Raw genomic sequence first — 20876 nt, forward strand, 5'->3', positions numbered from 1 at the left:
TTCAAGAAAACAGACAGGCTAATGCAAAGAAACCTGAGGCAATATATTTTGGGACAAAAATAAGGGAAAGTTACATATACTGAGTAGGATATCTGAGCTATTTAGGGATTTAGATACACCAACCTTTAAGATTTGATTGTACGTTTCTGAAGTTGGGTTGAAATAGTGTAGATATTTTGCATCTTTTGATAAAAGTGACACCAATTATGTAGAAAAAGGAGGCTCAGCTACTTTTATCCTATAGTAATACCTGACACATAAAGACTCCTTTGAATTTTACAGAAATCTAAGATCTCAACCTATGAGAAGATGTGGGCATTCATGAACAGTCGAAAGCAGACAGCTTTACTGAAGAACAATGATGAGGGGATTCAGCGTGTGCTCACCACTGACTATGCTCTTCTGATGGAGTCAACCAGTATTGAATATGTTACTCAGCGAAACTGCAACCTGACCCAAATCGGTGGCCTCATTGACTCAAAGGGATATGGTGTTGGAACACCTATAGGTATAACAGTAATTTAATCTTTTAATTTTCATCCAGTTAAATGTATAGGTCAGAAGTACCATTATTTGGGACAGAGTTCACAGGGAAACACATATATCTGGCCATTTGTAGGCGGTACTGTTGGGAGTCAGGCGGTAGATGCTTTCTCTACATTTATTTTGGGAATGGTGCAATACATTAGGCAGGGGGAATTAAAATGAGAAGAAGGGATCAACAACCATTTAAATAGAGTAAATAAAATCCTTCCAAGTTGCGCTTTTGTTTGAAACCAGAAATTGCTCTTGGCCAAGCTGCCCTATTCAATAGAACATAGCACCATTATGATGAATTCACGTCCATCACTGAAGCCTTCCTTGCACAGTCTAAGTCACCAGCCCATAATTAGCTATAATTCTTGCAATAAGTTTTCAGTTCAGTGTGTGCAGGGTCTTCCTTTAGATTCATAGTACTATTCCTTTAATACCTGTCCTGAGTAACCGGCATTATCAACATGTGTTCCAGTCATTGCTTGTACCTCAAGAAATCTCCAGACCCCCATCTTTTATCTAACTTCTGCTTTTACTGCTTTATTTCTAACCTCAACTTTCCTTGACATGATTCTCCAAAGATTCATGGAATCAAACGTGGCTCGAAATTTTGGATTCTCGTTTCATTGTCTTCCTTGCAAGTCCATGCCTCTTCATCATCCATGAGTGTAGCTAGAATCGTGGTATTCCAACAAAGGGAATTCGATGTTCACACTAAGGATACAATTTCCCAGACTTTCTTCAGTTAAATAAAGGGATGGAGAGCCTTCACTATTTAGATCACAACGTCCTTTGATATAGATTCAACTCATCAGTTCACTCATCAGTTCATCAGTTCATGGGGCAGAATCGTCCCAGATTTGCACTAAGTGCGGTAGCGGGCGGGAAAAAGAATGTTTTACCCGCCGGCCACAATGGCGACTTCTCACGCTGTATCATCCCAATCCCGCCTCATTAAACATGCATTCTGGGGAAACACACCGTTTCGATGGCAGATGGGCTCCAATTTGCCTGCCACGCCATCACCTCGCCGCTTTATCACGCCAGGCGCCACATTTAAAGTGTAGTCACGCGCACACCTCTCGGTGCTTCCAGCCCAGGGCTGATGCAGAGGAGACATGACTCCAAAAGGCAAGAAGGCTGCAGCCCCCAGATTTAGTGATGCATCCCTCAAGTGCTTTTTGGATGCCTTGGAGGCCCACTGTGTTGTCCTCTAGCCCCGCTCTGGCTGCAGGAGGGGCAGCGACATTACCACTCTGGCTTGGTAGGCGATGGCAGTGGTGATCAGTGCCAATGCTACACAGAAGAGATTGGCCATCCAATGCAGAAAAGGGATGAATTATCTCATCCATGCCACCAGGGTAAGGCAACCATCTCATCACTCTAAACTCACAAGTCCATCACACATTTAGTCATTCTCTGCCAACTCAAGGGACATCACCACTCACTCTTTCACACACATCCTCACATCTCCATCTAGCCTCATCTCCTCTGGAGACTGCCTCCTCAGTCCTCACCATTTTGAGGCCACTTGCACAGATCAACCTGCGCTCCCATGCATACTCTGTGTTACTCCCCTTCCCCAGTACAGCCCTCCGCCTGCAGCCTCTTCGCTTGCCTGAGGCCAGTTCTCCCCCTTACCCAAGCAAGCCCTAGCCCTGCAGACATTGAAAATCCACCCCTGCCTTACGGCTTGTCTGGTAGGTAGAGACCTGCCTGTGAGCTCCCCCCAAAAAGTGTTGTGGTGCTGCCTGGGAAGCCTGGCGCTGATGACTGCGAGTGCTGCCCAAAGCAAGTGATATGCTGATGAGACACAGTATATATCATCTCAGGAAGTGATGCAATGTCTCATGATTTTGCTCTCTCTTGTAGACTTCATGGCAAGGAAACTTACAGTAAGAGATGTTCCAATAAAGGTAACATCACCCTTACCTCAGAAGGCTCTGTAAACGTTCTGTGTTAGCACAATGAGATCTAAAAAATTATAGGATGGACTTGTCAGGGTCAGCCAGGTGGGACCCAGTGAGAGAGAGGAGAGGGAGGATCAAAGTGGAGGTCAGGTCATGGGGGCTTCAGCAGGTGTGACTCTTGTCGCAGGGTTGGGCTCCTCTGTGAGGCACAAGCTGTCCTAGGAAAAGGGTTCTGAGCCCACATGCCTGGCAGCCTGCCCACTTGGCATGCGGCCTCCCCACCAGTGGGATAAGGCCCTTAACTGACCAATTAAGGGCCATTAAGGGCCACAATTGGCCTAGCCTTTGCCTTCCCCGCGCCAACTTAATTAGGGAGAGACAGGAAGGTGACAGGCTGTCCACCCCATGCCTTCCCGCCTGAATAAATGCCCCCCACACAGCTCCCTGGGGGGGGTATTAAATTTCAGTCCTGGTGAGGATGGTGCTTCTACTGATGGTCAGTCCATATTTTCTATTTCTCTTTGGAATTTTATTTTGAAACCTTTATGTTTATTAGTACTTTAATTGAAAGCATTGGGTAAAGTATGCAGTAAAATTGAATGCAGTTGCAAGTAAGCACAATGTTTTTCATTTTACTAATTGCTAAAAAGAACAGAATCAAAATTAGTGTCTAAATATATATATTTAACTGTCAACATTATGAATTATTTTACTGAACCTTCTCTCCTGGCATTGCTTGGAGAAAAATCCACATTGTTAGAACAGCAATTTTCTTTAAGGTCAAATCACTCTGATTGTTTATAACTACTAATTATTTTTTTCCTGGTAGAACAATCTTCTTATGTGCAGTCCTCATTTTATATGATTTTTATAATGAAGTTCAGGATTAAAAGCATTAATGTCCAAGAGTTCATTGTGGCACTGCGATTGAAATTTCAGTCATAATTACAAGTGAAAATGGAGTTTAATTGCATAATTGCACTTCAGTCTTTTGTAATATGTATTCCTATTTATGAAAGGAATTATCATGTCCAGCTCCTCAATGAAAATAGCAAGGAGCTGAAACTGAGTTGTATCAGTAATAGTGTGCTGAGATGGTCATGAAATTACATGATTTGCTATTTGAACACTAACTAATTAATTTTAAATTTTTGTTAACTAAAATTATTATTTTATTTGCCTTTGTTAGATAACAGAGACAGAAATTGAATACAGATGGATTATGTAGTTGTTACTAATGTGGCACAGTGCAATTTTAATGCCTGGCTTTGGATGACTAATCTTAGAATGTGACCAAAGAATATTAAGACTTGACTTTCCTTCCGAATGTTAAATGTCATTCATGACATTAAAATGGGCTGCACTGAAGGGTTAAGCCAACAAAAACAACTATCCTCCAAGATATCTGTGCTCATCTAATTCTGGCCTCCTGAGCATTCCTGATTTTAATTGCAGCACTATTGGTGGCCGTGCCTTCAGCTGCCTAGTTCCTAAGCTCTGGAATTCTTTCTCTAAACTTCTCCTTTAAGACGCTCCTTAAAACATACGCATTGGCCATCTGCCTGAATATCGCTTTATGTAGCTCGGTGTCAAATTTGCTTCATAATTCTCCTGAGAAGCGCCTTGCAATAGTTTATTACATTAAAGGTGCTATATAAATTCAAGTTGTTATTGAAGGACTAAATTGGTGAGGAAATTTCAAACATTGTGAATCAATTTGCTTCTACATTAGAAGATAGAACAGTTCCTCATGCTCACTGATCTACATTGGTTCCCAGTCAGGCAATGCTTCCATTTTTAAATTCTCCTCCTTGTTTTCAAAACCCGCCAGGGCCTCACCCCTCCTTATCTATGTAGCCTCCTCCAGCCCTACAACCTTCTGAGATTTCAGCGTTTCTCTAGTTATGCCCTTTCAGCATCCCCAATTTTCAGCGCTCCACCACTGGCAGCAGTTGCCTCGACCCTAAGCCCTTGAATTCCCTCCCTAAACTTCTCTACCTCTCGCTCCTCCTTTAAGGCGTGCCTTAAAATTTAACTCTTTGGCCACACTTTTGGTCATTTGTCCTAATATCTCCTTATGTGGGTCAGTGTCAAATTTGACTTAGTAATGCTCATATGAAACACCTTTAGACTAGTTCTAATAAAGGGGCTATGTAAATGCAAGTTGATATTGTTGTTCTGATCTAATCCAACATTGTGATTCCTGGTGCCTATGAATTTCCCAATTTTTCTGCTATCTTGGTTTACAGCCAAGCACCAAATGAAGTTTATTTTTTCTCCTAACCCAGACTTCTGAGCCAATGCTTATTCCTCTATTGATTTCAAATTCTTCCAATCCCTCTATACCTCCATCCCCTACCAAAAGCTGAGGGCTCTCCACTTCTTCCTCGAATGGTGGCCTAAACAATCCTCATCCACCACCACCACCCTCCTCCGCCTGGCTGAACTTCTTGTCTCCTTGAACAATTTCTCCTTTAACTTGTCTCATTCCCTCCAAATGAAAGGTGTGGCTATGCCACACCCGCATGGGTCCAGTTATGCCTGGCTCTTTATGGGGTATATGGAACATTCCTTGTTCCAGTTCTACTCAGGCCCCCTCCCACAACTCTTTTATTGGTACCGATGACTATATTGGTGCCACTTCCTGATCTCGTCTGGATCTTGAAAAATTCATCAATTTGGCTTCCAAATTCCACCCCTCTATCACCTTCACATAGTCCATCTCTGACACTTCCCTTCTCTTCCTTGACTTCTCTGTCCCCATTTCCAGTGATAGACTGTCCACCACTATTCATTACAAGCCCACCGACTCCCGTAGCTACCTCAATTATGCCTCCTCACACCCTGCTTCCTGTATGGACTCCATCCAATTCTCCCAGTTTCTCTGTCTCTGTCGCATCTGTTCCAATGATGCTACCTTCCACAATGGTGCTACTGACATGTCTTCCTTTTCCCTGGGCCAAGTTTTCCCCCTACTGTGGTTGACAGGGCCCTCAACCACGTCCGACCTACTTCCCACACTTCTGTCCTCAACCCTTCTGCCCTCTCCCAGAACCATGATAGGGTTCCCCTTGCCCTCACTTTCCACCCCACCAGCCTCCGTATTCAAAGGATCATCCTCCGCCATTTCTGCCAACTCCAGCATGACGCCACCACCAAACACATCTTCTCTTCACCACCCACCCCACCACCCCCCCACCCCCCGACCCCCTGTCAGCATTCCATTGGGACCATTGCCTCCGTGATATCCTGGTCCACTCCTCCATCACCCCCAATACCTCATCTCCTTCACACAGCACCTTCCCATGCAATCCAGCAGATGTATCACCTGCCCCTTTACCTCCTCTCTCCTCACTGGCCAAGGCCCCAAACACTCCTTTCAGGTGAAGCAGCAATTCACTTGCACTTCTTTCCATTTAGTCTGCTTCATTCGCTGCTCACAATGCGGTCTCCTCTACATTGGGGAGACTAAACGCAGACTGGAGTGACCGCTTTGCGGAACACCTTCACCATCCTTATCCCCAGAGATGGGAGAAGGCGGCCACCACACCTCACCAAGAGGGCATGGGAGGAGGTGGCAGCCCCAGTGAGCAGCCATGACATTGTGCAGTGCAGCTGGGTGCAGTGCCGGAAGCGCTTCAATGACCTGCTGCGCTCAGGAAGGGTGAGCTCCATGTTGGCCTGGGTCAGTGTGTTCAATTGTTTTGGGCTGGCCAACCCCCGTGGAGCTCAGAGGTGCTAGAGTCTGAGTGCCAACTGTCAATCATGCTGGCACCAACCAAGGGGCTGAGCCCTGGCTGCTTGGACTGAGTGCCTTGTGGCTCGAGGGCCACAACTCGGATGTGCCCTGCAAGGTGTTCCTCAGCTGAGGTTGGCCAGGCTTCAATGGCACTGCAGGTACAGAGTGCACTAATCAATGCTCCTCTGTCCTTTCAGGAGAAGACATCTCATCAATATTGACGGAGGACCCCCACACCTCCTCATCCTCTCCCACTATCAGCAGGAGGCCTTGGAGCTCAAGAGGCACCATGCACCTCAGTCAACCAGCCACAGTGAGGTTGGGGTGTTAAATGAAGGCAACAGTGCAGTGCACTGAGGTGAGAATTTCACCTTTTGCAACCATTCTAGTGTAGCCTCGAACCTGGAGTCCTCATTGATCATTGAAAGATGAGGGCACCATGATGCAGATTTCCGTTGTCTCACCAAGGTGCCAGGCATGCACAGTGACAGTGTGATGACTTAAACTAATGACATGTCCTTCTTCTCCCTTTTAGGTTCACCAGCAAGTGTTCGCTCTCCGGACCCTGAAGGGCCACCCCTGACACCAGAGGACCACCATGCTCCCCAAGTACCTGCATCACACCTACTCTCTGAAGCAGGCACCAACGCAGATACCAGCATTAGTTCGGCAGATAGTATCTCGGTGCACGTTGGTGAGGGCACTTCACACTCAGGTGCAGGCGAAGGCAGAGAGTGCCCAGGGCACCGGCAGTTGGAGGACTTCTGGGGATCAGGATGATGCTCAGTCGAAGGCTGATGATGGGCCTTTGGAGTCATCCATTAGGCAGCAGATGTGTGCTGGGGCGTGTGGGAGGATCTGGTACAGATCCAAGTCGGCATGTGTGTCATGGTGCCCGTTGTGGAGGAGTCCATACGGAGCATGAGCACTGCATTGACCCTCGTAGCCGAGCACGATGCCTCCTCCATGGAGAGAGTGGCGACTCTCATGCAGAGGCTGCTCCAGGAACAGAATCAGGGGTTCCTGGGGTTGTGATCGGACCTGCAATCACTCACACAGGCACTGACCTCAGCTGGTCAGTGTCTGTGTATGAGATGGATGAGGCACCCAGTATCCCAGCTAGGTGCCCGTCCATCAATGGTGAGCAGGGAGGTCCAGAGCGACCTCACATTGGCGCACAAGCTGCTTGTCGTCTCTGTGGGCTCCTCTCAGGGTGCTCTGGGTGATGGCAGCAGGTCCTCCGCCCCTCTGCCAGTGACCGTGGGATCCGATGAGGCTGTGGCAACTGGGGAGATGCCAGCTGTGGCACTGGCCGCTCCGTCCCAGGCAAGGCCAGCACAGGCTCCACGAGCCAGAGGATGACTGCCAAGGTCAAGAAGGCCAACAGGACAGCAGAGTCAGCAGGCTGTCCCCAATTCTGGTGCCAGTGAGGGGGGAGCACCTAGATGTAGCACCTGTAAGCATAAGTTTAAAACATCTTTAGCACAAGAGGGACTGGTGACAGGTAATGTTTTGTTCCCTCATTTTTTTTTTAATCGTGTGACTATCAACACTTTTATTTTTCTGTTCAAGACAATGTGAGTTCCAACATAAAATTAAATTTACTTTTGTGTTATTGGCCTGAGTATGCTTCATTTATTTTATAGGTGTAGGGTAGGCCAGTATGTAATGTAGGACATGGGTGGCTTGAACCTTTAATACACAGACGGATCAAGGAAAAGGCCATTTCTGTGATCCACGATGGAGGTGGCAGACCTGGCATCAGACGGTATTCTTATTTGACAGCCTAGCTGAAGGAACATTGGATCAAGGCTTCCCTGGTGTCCCTGCCTCCCTGAAGGTTACCGAGGTCTGGCTCCACGCTCTCATCATTCTCCTCACCGTGCTCCTCTTCTGACTCATTACTGGATTCATCCTCTGCGACCTGTGGAGCTGCGTCAAGATCTTCTTCCTCCAGTGGGTCCCCCCTTGCCAGTGCCAGATTGTGGAGAGTGCAGCATGCGACCACTATCAGTGACATCTGCTCTGGGGGCTATTGTAGTGCACCCCCTGAACAATCCAGGCATCAGAAGCGCACCTTGAGAAGACCTATATTCCTTTCTACCACTGCCCTTGTGGGGGCTTGACTCTGATTATAACGCTGCTCTGCCTCTGTTCTTGGGTGGCGGAGAGGCGTCATGAGCCACCTTTTCAAGGGATAGCTCTTGTCACCCAGCAGCCATCCATCCAGTCGGGCTGGAGCACTGAAAAGCCTCGGCACCTGGGAGTGTCTCAGGATGTAAGTGTCATGGGAGCTGCCTGGGTACCTTGCACAGACTTGCAGAATCTGTATCCTGTGATCACACACTATCTGCACATTCATGGAGTTGAATCCCTTCCTGTTGATGAAGGCACCAGGCTCACCCGCTGGTGCCTTGATGGCCACATGTGTACAGTCAATTGCACCTTAGATGCGGGGGCACCCAGCAATCGCTGAAAAGCCTCTGGCTTGCTCAGACTGGCTGACCTTGTGCATACAGAAATGAAGGAAAGCCAATACCCGCCTGAACAGAGCTTCTGTCACCAGCTTGATGCAACTGTGGACAGCTGATTGGAGCACTCCACACAGATCCCCTACTAACCCCTGGAAAGAGCAGGAGGCATAGAAGTTAAGGGCCACTGTGACCTTTAGAGCCATTGACATGGGGTATCCACCCACACAGTCGGAGTTGATCTCAGGCCTTATCATCTGGCAAATGGAGATCACAGTATCCCTTGAGAGGCAGAGCCTCCTTCAGCCTTGCACCTCAAACATATTGAGGTAGCTGCATCGCTGCCAGTAAACCCTGGCAGCAGGATAGTGGTGTCTTCTGCGGCCCCTTCCGCCTTTGACTTCCTGATGGTCCTGCAACCCTTATGCCTGCGCCTCTCCTCCTACACGTCCCTCCCCTAGAAGCTGCATTGGGACACCTGGCCTCCTCCCCCTTCTGCCCCTCTCTTCCTCAAAGGAAGTGCCTCCAGTGGAGACCACAATCCTCATTACCAGGGTAAGGAAAGGCTGTCTGATGCTTGGAAGAGTCCACACGGTCTGAATCCTCAGGGGGCCTGGAAGACACCAATTAGTCCAGAAATGAAGCCTGGAAATGCTAAGAATGAAGCCCCAAACACAGATTAACATGACAAGTCTCAATAAGCCAGTAGCAAGTTGTCTCCAAAACTCCTCACTACTCACATTGACAATGCTGCTTACCCTTCTTATCCTGCCCGTGGATGAGGTTTTGCAAATTGTGGCTTACCCGCCTGCCTGTTCTGCCCGTGCGACGAGCGAAAACCCACATAGGCGACGTTAAATCACCATCAATTGTGTTGTCAAGGGCTTTAATTGGCCTGTTAATTGATGGTGGGCATGACTCCAACTCCAGCGTGCGCTTGCCAAGCAAAATATCGCACGAGTGCGCGATGATGTCGGGCGCTCACCCAACGTCATCGCACATTATTTTACACTTGAGCAGGTCGGGCACATGACCGCCCGCTCAGCGAAAAATGCTGCTGTAAGTGTCACCCACTGGGACCATCAGTAAAATATGGGTGCGCTTCCCAAAATTTTCTCTCTGCTCAATTTAATTTTAATGATAGGAATATTGTGGGAAGCCTGCCCGCAATTTCCAAATACATGCTCCAGAGATGGAGGCTGTAAGCTACAACTGCACATTTTCCATTTTCCCTCTGATCTTAGTTAAAGTACTTCCCAAATGCTTCACATAAATTCAGCCCAATTTTCTAGATATTTGTTTATTTAAATGTAGTTCATCCTTACTATACTCTGGAGCCAGCATTGTCACACATTTCTTAGTCCTACTTTCTGCATTAAGGTTCCTTAGTGCCCTAGAACACAGGCAGGTAAAGGAAGTCATCCATAAACATGAGCAGAAAAGCTATTTTCTACCTCAGTGGAAAACCAAGGGCATTGCCTGGTAAAATTAAGATCTATAGCACCCATTTTTTTGTCACTACAAGTGTTCTTAAAGATCCAAAATGCACGTGCACACTTCTGCAGTGAGTCACAATAGACACCATATTGGTAAAGGTGTTAGGACGTGGTGAGCGTCTGCCAGTTGTATACAGAATAGCCAGGCCATGATGGCATTCAGCGTGTAATGCTGATTTCATGTAGGTGCTGCCTTTTGTTTCTCAACTCTCCAGCTAACACCCTGTCTTAATCATTCATGGCTGAACGGCTCTATTTAAAGGAATTACCAACTAATCACTTGGCATAACACAACTTGAATATTGCTGACAAGAGAGACATGATGCCAGAGCTTTGCATCTTGCACTCATCTGGACAAACACAAGAATGCCAAATTTCAAAGAATTACAACATTTTATGCTACAGGAGAAAAGTATGCTAGTTGGTTAGTGAGTCAACTCTGGCCAGTGTTGTCACAGAGAAAGCAACGGGGAACTATAGGCTTCCCAAGCTCCTGGGTAATTTTTAAAAATCACAAGGCTTGAACATATTCCTTCTATTTGCAGAGAATGGGTCCTTGGGTATGAGTGTATGCCTATCAAGCGTAAATGAGCCACATTACGAGCTCGACTAATTATCTTACATTGATGATTAGTGTAACTATTGGTGCAATTAGGGTTGTTCAGCAAGTGCTGCCCAATCACAGAATCAGACCTAACAGTAGACATTTTACAGCAGATGCCAGCAGAGTTGACTTGACAATGAATCAGCATCTTTTGTCCTGTAACTTAAATATTGATGTGATTGTTTGGAATTTGGCAATCATATGTTTGTCCTGATGAGTGCAAGATGAAAATCTTCGGCAACATGTCTCTCTCTTCAGCAATATTCATCAACTACTTACTTAGTTGCTGATTGATTTCAACTGACTGTTGCTACAATTGTACAAGTGTTTGGCGCTTTCTAAAGTCCTTTAAAGTTGCTCAACTGTACAGGGAATGTTGAGGCAGATGCTAGGGACTTTGTCCTGACTTCTAGGTTTCTGCACAAACCAATTGCTCCCAGGCATTGGGACTATAGTAGGCATTTCCCTTGAAAGTTAGCATGAAAAGGAAAATGAACAAAGGGCATGCAGAGCAGGGAAAGTTACTTTGAGAGAGGAGAAAGAGGGGAGACGAGTTCTCAGCAGGAGGCCATATCAGCCCAGGATGTTCAGGGAGTAATCTCAGTGAGAAACAATATGAGAGATGACTGCACTTCAGTCATCTAATAAGGACATCTCACTGAAATCTGGCACCTGCTACAGCCACAAATATGTAGCAGCACAGTTTTTGTTGCATGCATGCTGTCCATGAGTGTGTTAATTGTTTGCTGGGAGTTATAAACCATGTCATCAGCAGAAAGTCTTTGACACCCAGTAGCTGCCCATAAAGACCTCACTACCAGCATCTGTGAAGATGATGGTGGCGATAAACTTTTATGTGCCTGCCTCCTTCCAAGCTGGAACTAGAGATTTGTGCAGTATCTTGCAGTTTACCATTCACTGATGCATAAGGAAATTCACAGATGCTTTCTAGTCAAAGAGAGCTACATTTCATTTTCTCTTGCCAGAGATGCTGGCAGAATGAACACTTTGTGAGGGTGGCAAAATACCCCATAGTGCAAGGTGCCATTGACTGCATTACTTCGCATGCATTGCATGTCAACTCTGAGATGTACCACAACCAAAAGAGATTCCACACCCTCAATGTGCAGCTGGTGTGTGATCATACACAGCATTTCATGAAGGTCAAAAATCCTGGTAACAGTCATGATTCCATCATTCTACGGTAGTAAGCTGTGGTTTCTGCATTTGAGCCCCAAGGGCAAACTAATGGGCAGCTACTGGATAACAAAGACTATTTGGTGATGGCATTGTTTATGAATCCCATGCACAATTAACATACTCGTGGGCAGCATGTATGTAATTAAAACCATGCTGCTACATGACAAAATATGTCATAAGACCCTCATTTATTAGTAAGCACCCGCACTCCACCCCCCCCACCCCACCCCCGGCACTAATTTTGGGAATCACTGATCACCTAAGCTGAGGCCCACCTGAAAATTGCAATGGAAGGGCAACCAGCGATAAATCGCTGATTTATTTCCAATTTTCATCTTGCTCCCCATTCACAATTCTTAATCAAAGGTGAAGGAGCGGTGGGGTGGGGGGGGGGGCGGGGGAGAGAAAAATTGGTCCCATGCTGTTTAGTTAAAAGAAGTTAAATTAATAGGAAAAGCAAAATACAGTTATTTAATAAAAAAGAGAACGAGGACGAAAAGGGAGGAATAACCATTCATGATTACCAGCCTCCGCAATATATATTTTCTATCAGTGGAAAAACATCCAATCAGAATTAGGCTACAATAATTGAGAATTAACACTTTAAATTAAGGAGATTTCTCAGTGGTGAGCTGCAAGACCCTCTCCAATTTGGCCAATTTGCATAATTAAAGACACTAATATGGGCCATTTTATGCGGCAGCCCAGCATTTTGCCAATGGCGAGCACCCTCCAACCCTTCCCCCACAACCTGTGGGGAGGCTGTTTGCTTCATGGAGAGACCCTCCCTACAGCAGCCCAGGCATGAATTGCAGCCCCTGCAGCCCCAACAAAACCTCCTTTTGTCTCCTCTCTCCTCTGTCCTGCCGGACTTCCTGCCCTTGACCCTATAAATTTTAATTTGTACTATTTATCTGAGGGTGCCCCATTTTGAGTGCTCACCTCTCCAATGGTGTTACTGAGGCGTCAGAGCTGCTGGGTTTGGCTGGCATCAGGAGAGGATAATTATGGATGAATAGGTTTAATTGGTCCATCTTAATTCATTCATCCAAAGAGTTCCTACACTCTGCCATTTCATCATCTAACTGTTTCTTAAAAGATTCCACAGATTTTGCTACCTTTATTCAAAGTCTATTCCAAGTGGTAATCCGTCATGGTGTGAGGAACTTCCTAACGTCAGTGCCAAGCCTTACCTTCTACTATTTTGAATCTTTTCTCTCTTGACCTACTTTCACAATTTGAAGTAAGATTCCAGATTCACTTTTTCCATTGCATCAACAACCTCGATAAGGTCACCTCTTAGATGCTTCCTTTCCCAGCTGAAAAGCCAAAGGACCTTTTATCTTTCCTCATTGTTCGGCCCTTTGATACCAGCGATTAGCCTCATGGTCATTCTTCACAACACTTGTAGTCACAAGGGTGGCGTTCACAGTGCTCTGGTCAGATCACATTTTGAAAACTTGAGCACTATACAATTTGGCCACGGCTAAATTCTAATTTATATTTTACTCTTTTTTGTAGAGTGCAAAGTTCTATTGGCTTTGGTGATGGCCACTGAGCAGTTTTACAACATGTTAAACATCGATTCTAATGTGAGGCCACAGCCAATTCAAGCTTTTGTACTTGGATACTTTACAATTCTTTGCATTAAATTTCATATGATCTGCTTCTCTTCAAACAAGGATTATTCTTTTTAAATATGCTCTAAAATTAATCTCCTTGAATAAGTTATAGGGAGTCTGTGCAAAGACTAGATTTTGGATGAATTCCCAGCAATCTGAATCATTAATTCAATTTTTATTTAGGCCCAATTTTTGTAAATATGCCAATTTATTCAATTTTTAGGAGCTGCAAACTATCTATTTCAGTGGTCACTATTGGGTCCCCTACTGTTCCCAATTTACAAAAATAATTTGAATTCGTAAACTCCAGGCACAGTGCTCAAATTGTGCAGGTGATACCAAACTAAGAGGGGCAGTAGATTCAGAGGCAACAGCTCAGAAACTGCAGAAAAGAAGAACATGTCAAGGGATAGAACGATAAGGTTTAAGAATAATTGTCTAAACTATCGAGAAATGTAATTTCTTGATCGTTCTTTTTCTGAACCAAATAATGTTCCATTTTTACTTTGCTGCTTCTGGTGATCTTTGTGTTTGTTCTTTTAGGGTCTCCATACAGGGATAAAATCACAATAGCTATTCTGCAGCTTCAGGAGGAAGGAAAACTGCACATGATGAAAGAGAAATGGTGGCGTGGAAATGGCTGCCCAGAAGAGGATAACAAAGAAGCAAGCGCCCTTGGTGTTGAAAACATAGGAGGGATATTTATCGTGCTTGCTGCAGGGCTAGTTCTCTCAGTCTTTGTAGCCATTGGTGAATTTGTATATAAATCCAGAAGAAACAGCGATGTTGAACAGGTATGTTGGTGCTTTTGAATGGTACAATGTGAACGGTGCAATTAACCACAACTGCTGTGGAGTCTGTTGATAAATAGAACCAATTTTAAACTCAATGCAAGGTAGAGATTTGGCTCCAACTGTTGGTAGTTTTCTAAAATAAACAAAGGTAACAGCAGAAAGAACTGAAACTGGAAAGTAACCACATAAAATGACAACCTAAGATAAAAGCAAAAAACTGCGGATGCTGGAAATCCAAAACAAAAATAAAAGTACCTGGAAAAACTCAGCAGGTCTGGCAGCATCTGCGGAGAGGAACACAGTTAACGTTTCGAGTCCATATGACTCTTCACGGACTTGAAACGTTAACTGTGTTCCTCTCCGCAAATGCTGCCAGACCTGCTGAGTTTTTCCAGGTATTTTTATTTTTATAAAATGACAACCTAATTGGCCTTGCTAGAAGATCTTACAATACAGAATAAAGGAGTGCTACAGACATTTTACCTGCAATCAATTCATCAGGCTAAACCCTTTCACAGTTAGGTCAGATGTGAAAAGGAGTTTGCATATCAATGAAAATTGAAGTAAATTGATGTAGCTTAGTTTATAATGGCATTTCAAATTGCCATTATTATGATCAAATTAGTAGAAACTAGCTTGTTTGCAAATATATAGGTAAGTTATGAGGTGAAATAATAGAATAAGAAATTTAATTTTATTGCACTTAATATGGTATTTTTATATAAAATGCAGTAATGTTAATTTTTGGATTAGTTGCAGGATTTTGTAAAGCTAGGCTGCTCTGAAATAGTTTTTACTCAGTGAAAGGAAACAAATAAATTTCAATAATCCCACTTTTTGTGGAAAGCAGTGGAAAATACTACTGTTTCTTTTACATTTTTTAAAATTTAAATTATTAAATCATTTTGAGTTTTTTAACATTAACCTGTACACAGGATTTATTTTTACACTTTTTTCTTTTGTAAATGTTCATAAGTTTCAGGACTTGGCTTCCTGTCCGTAACAATCACTGAAGCCTCAACAAGAGGGCAGCAGTGTCGAGTACAAATGATACCGTAGAATTGTGGCATATAAGTCGACCCCGCCCTATAAGGCGATCCCATTTTCTCAGTGCCAAAATGCATGTTTAGGCCTACGCTCGGCGTATGAGTCGACCCACAATTTTTCAGCCAATAAATGCATATTTAGGGTCATACTTGCATTAGTAGTTGGCCTCAATTTTTCAGCTCAGAGATACATATTTTGGGTTATGCTCATCGTATAAGTCAGCACATGGGATCAAGCAGGTGATATGGGCTGTATTGCCAAGAAGGTGCGCAGGAGTTTAGGACATGCCCACAAAGAGCAGACCACACATGACCTCGACGAACAGAAATAGGGTCCTCCTGCACAAACACTGATGGATCACATTTTATGCTCAGCATTTAAGTCAACCCCCATTTTTGGAAGGATTTTTCGAAGCTTCTATGGTCAACTTATACATTGCAATCTACGGTAACAGAACTCTGCTCTTCAGAGATTTGCTTTGATTTTGTTAACATTACAATAATATTTTTCTTTGAAAATTAGGGAGCAGTACTGTCAGAAGACAAGATTCTCTTCTACACACACTGTCACAGTTGATGTTTTTCCTCATTTGTCTCTATGAAACGTACATGGCCCTTAAAAGAGATGTTTAAAAGGACATGAGGTAACCAGTTTTGGGGCTCAGCGTACTGTTACCTGCACAGATCATGGAAATGGGTCATTTTTCTACTATAAAGCGTATACTTTCTAATATATTGCGGTATTTTTATTGGTTTGCCTTGATTCCAGAAAATAAATGCTTGCATTCTCTCTATTACTCACCTCTCTCTTTCTTTCTGTCTTGTTCTCTCTCTGCCTGTCTCACTCTCGTCCTGTCTCTTTCTCTTATTTACAATCCCAACTTTTTCAACAGGCTTAGCAGTATGCAGAAATGCTCCAGTTTTCTTTATGATCCAAATATATGCACTAAAATGTTTATGGTCTGCACCCTATGTAATTTTGAATAGTGTGGAGAGCAATGTTCCAAGCATCCATCATTTTCTCAAATGACTAAATGAGCTGTTTTCTTTCGAGTAGAATGTTAGCGTATTTTGCAGTCAGCTGGATATCCTGCCCAATAGAAATACTGAATGGCTTATTACGGTGACCAATCTTGCACGTTACAGTGCTGTTTTAACAACATGTTAACTGTAACTGATATGAAACACACGTTTTCAACTTTTATTTTGAAATTTAGAAGTTTCCAGGCAGACCTCTGGACCAACCTTAACATTGGTAAAACAAAATGTCCCAACAGTTAACAGGGCTTTGCGTTTCCTGGATTTGAGAGTAGTGTGGATTGGCAGTATAACTTAGTGCTGCCAATTCGCAGTGCTGTAAAGGCAGTGAGTGGTGTCGAATAGTAGCTGAATATCCACAAGTGTAACTATAGATATGTTGCTGCAGCCAAGAATTAGGTTCACCTTTATCACCGTGCAGTAGTGCTGCGACTGATTGCAGCATTCTATAATGGGGAGTCTCAGCATGGAGCTGGAGTGATGTCCAAGCTGCCAATCGCACTAAAGGATTTTCAGAGAGACCTAAACAGGAAACTAAAAGCAGTAAAATAAAATCACTTTAAAAAATGTCTACATTGAGCAAGTTAAAGATTGGGACTTACTTGTTCTGAAAAAAATTGTTTCTAAATTAATTTTTTAAATTAGCTTAAAAATCTGCCAATTAATAATCATTTAACAGCATTCCACAATTCTAACATTATTTTATCAGGGCCAATTCTTTTGTTCATCAAATTTTATTAATCACATTGCCATTAAAACCCAGTTACACCCGATTGAACAAGTTGTAGCCTTTTAAAGGGTTTCAAACCGTGCTGTGAGGGAGGGAAAGTTGAAATTCTCATTAATTTCAGTGATTGCTGACTCAAGGGAAGTCCACAATGCAGCCTGGATCGAACCTTTGGGTGTCTGACTGCAACTCCAGGGTTTCCATGCTAACCTACATAAGCCTCACATCCTGTGGTCTGTTTCAGAAGACTAATTATGGTGAACACTGACGGTTCACTGTCAACCCCTCACCCCCGCCCCTGCAAAATCCAGCCCCAAAGCTCTACAAGACCAAATTCCCATTTCCAAATCCACTCAGCATCTTCTACATTTTGGTACATCTAGAATAAACTATTGTACTTTGTTTCCATTGCTGCTTTTATTTACAGAACCATAGCTTTGAATAATGCATTCTAATTGAATTATTTTAAAGTGACAATTCTGCAGCATTTGCCACTTAGCATGATCATCTGCTTGAATAAAATGTGTTCATTTACTTCAGTTTTGAGTTAAAGTCATTCATACCTTTTACTTTCACTGTTTATTTTCTGTATTTTTGTCATTTCTTTGCAATTTCTTGTGATTAAAGATATTTCTACAATTTTTTATTGCATGCAAGGCCTTTTGTTTCTTTTATGGATCACAATGTAAGCAAACTCATCCATCCTACTCTACATCTGGAACCACCCTTTCCACTGAGTTAGAGTGTGGCAAACTAATCCGGGAGGAGAGGCGGGTGCGAACACAGTCCTCCATCCACACTGTTTAGGCAAAGCAGTGAAAGGTTTGTGAATAATGTGCTTACAGTCAGTAAGAGGCAGTTATACATGCTGTCTTTCAGAGAAAAATAAAGGGACATGGTTGACAAAGCAGTTGCACTAAATAAATCAGAGTTGATGTTCTTAAAGGATTTACTTTAGCATCCAAATCAAGTCTTCTAAGGTAGCTTGCTTCAACTGATGATGCCTTTAAGGTATGACATCATTGCATCACTGATTTATTTCTAACGTGTGGTTAATGTGAATTGGGATAATTCCATTTTAACCATAGTAGCCCAGTTAGCATATTTCAGCTATTTGTTTTTTTTGCAAACAGGTAGACGGATAGCAAAATTTAAATTGTAATAATCATAGTGCACATAGAATGCAGCCATTTAGCCCATCATGTCATCGAGTCATTTATGGCACAGAAGGAGACCATTTGGCCTATTGAGTCCATCTGGCTCTCTGTGGAGTAAACTAGTCAATCCCATTCCCCCACCCTATTCCCATATCCCTGCAAGTTTATTTTGTTCACGTGCGGACTCCCCAGCCAGTGGGCATGGCCACCACCTCCATGTAGTTTCTGCCGATCTTCCACCATAATTACACAGGTAGATCAGGTGAACTCTTGAGGAAAGTTCCAGAAAAAATGTTCAACAAGTTGCCAGTTTACCCCATGTGCAATAACTAGCTGCAACAAGTTAAGACTGCATGTCCCATTTTTTCATTGAACAATGAATAGTATGTATCTTCAACTAGTGTAGGTTTAAAAATGTTTCTCTTTATACTTTTCACAGTGTTACTAATTTTCAACAGAGTTACTTACTTGCAATGTAAGCCCAATATCAGGTAATGTGATGGGAGTTTGAATTGATGGCATAAGGATGTACAAACTACACAGTCAATATTACTTGTTGGTTTGAGTTATTTCCACAATTCTCTTCCCTTTATCATGAATAATGATGATGACAATATGTAACCACCAAAGTTCAGGGGAACTTTCAGCAAATATAGCCCTTCAAGGACACAGTATATATTTTCCTTACATGATCATTCTCTGAGTTGACTCAATCTCTGTATAATCTTTTCTTATCCATTGTTTTGCATTTGTTACCTGTCACATTCATATGAATGTCAGTGTGAGAAATGAGAATCTCTGTGCAACATATCGACAGTTTTCATTATATTATCCAAAGAATACAGATATTCAGACAATATCATTATGCTGAAGGTTTTGAATACCAGCACAAACACAAGCACAATGTTAGGAGCAAGAAGACATCACTCAAAAAGTGATAACATTGTAGGGCAGACCACTAAAACAGAAAATATAAGTTCAGTGTTCAAGGGATAATTTAATGTGATTCCGGTGAAAGGAGAAATAGGCGAGATTGATCTATCAAAAATGGATGTGTACACCACAGCTAATTGCACCTTCCTGTTCCTAAAAATTCTTAGGTTATTGATTTTTAATTTATTTTAATTTATATCATGTCCTGGATTTAAAAGATGCAAAAAAATGCTTTACCTGTCACTTTGTGCTTTCAATCAGCCAGTATTTTCAGTGACTGACACTTGACTGCAATTTTGCATCACATGATTTTAGATCAAAATACTGGCTTAAAAAGTAATGTTTGAAAGGCTAAGAAATATCATAAAACCCAAGAAAACATTCCTTTCTGAATGACTTCAGTCCATCAAGTGCATTGAATAATACCATTTTATCCTCCTTTTTTACCATCATCATTCCGATGGGGAAAATGTTTTGAGCATACAGGAATATAATCTGCATTTGGAGTGGTACATTGATGCTCAATTGTCTTTGAGTTGGTGTTTCTGATCCCTTAAGAAATCAAATGCTAAAATGCTTGACTGATCTGTCCATTTAGGTTAGCAATAGTCATTAGCACACTTAAGACATTAAAGGTACATGCATCAGAGCCACATCAAAATTTTGAGTACAAAGCTTTGGTGGGAATAGTATTAATCACCAATGACACAATAGCTTTGGTCAGCACCTCAACACTGGAGATTTTCCATGATTTGGGGAGGATAGTGATGGTCTTTACCAGAGTTACCACCAGCAAGAATCAACAATGCCAATTCTAGAAGAGCTGGGATCTCTAGCTGAATGCTGACAATCCATTGTACTAGCAGGCAAACAAAGCTCCATACAAGAATAGAAATGGTCCTAGATTTTCAATGTATTCCATTCAAAATTGCATGGTGAGGTAGTTGGTTAGTTCAGTCGTGACATTGTTGAAATAGAAGGGAGGAGTTTCAATTCAAAGCTGAATAAATTTCAGCATTAACAGGCCTGAGGAAATTGAGCTACAGTGTGTTCAACCATAAAGTGACCAAATCCCCAACACAGATATCCACACAAAAATAGAGTGGAAGTTTTCCATTCATCACAAAATATCAGCTTTTCATGACCTTAAGACATTCAAAAGCACTTTACAGCCAATTACATACTTTTGAAGTGTGATCACTATTGTAACGACAGCTGGGGGTAGATAGGGAAGAGATGACCTTGGAACCTACTACAGGAATGGCTTTCAGAGCTACTTATGCCATTTTTATAAGATAAACCAAAGAACATCTGATCAAACTGATTCAGAAGCTCAAGTATACAGAATAGATTCATTCCACAGTGTGCTTCCACAAGATGTGACTCTTTCTCTGTACTGCAGTCTAGAAGTCATGGTCTCATAGACAGAAAGTCTAAAGTGCATGAAGATTGTTTTAGGACTCAGCCCCAAGTATTGCTGGGGCAGAAAATATTTAATTGTCATGGATATTAATATCAGAAGGTCTCTTAGATAAAATGCCACCTCCTGAGATTTCATATATCAGCATTTGACAGGGCAGCAGTGTTGATCTGTTAAAACTTAGG

At 43.0% G+C, this 20876-nt stretch overlaps 1 protein-coding gene across 3 annotated transcripts in view; it reads left to right on the top strand.

The window, feature by feature from the left end:
- The window catches only part of LOC144691614 (glutamate receptor ionotropic, kainate 1), a 378270-nt gene that overhangs the window by 349259 nt on the left and 8135 nt on the right, over nt 1–20876 (top strand). The window contains exons 14-16 of one of the 3 annotated variants that reach the window (XM_078559884.1): nt 283–508; nt 14120–14370; nt 17839–18003. In XM_078559884.1, coding sequence (XP_078416010.1) covers nt 283–508; nt 14120–14370; nt 17839–17988 — 627 coding nt within the window. In that variant the 3' untranslated portion in view covers nt 17989–18003. The other 2 variants (XM_078559885.1, XM_078559883.1) reach the window with 2 other exon arrangements.

Source organism: Cetorhinus maximus, chromosome 16 (assembly GCF_964194155.1).
Source record: "Cetorhinus maximus chromosome 16, sCetMax3.hap1.1, whole genome shotgun sequence".
NCBI classification, from domain to species: Eukaryota; Metazoa; Chordata; class Chondrichthyes; order Lamniformes; family Cetorhinidae; genus Cetorhinus; species Cetorhinus maximus.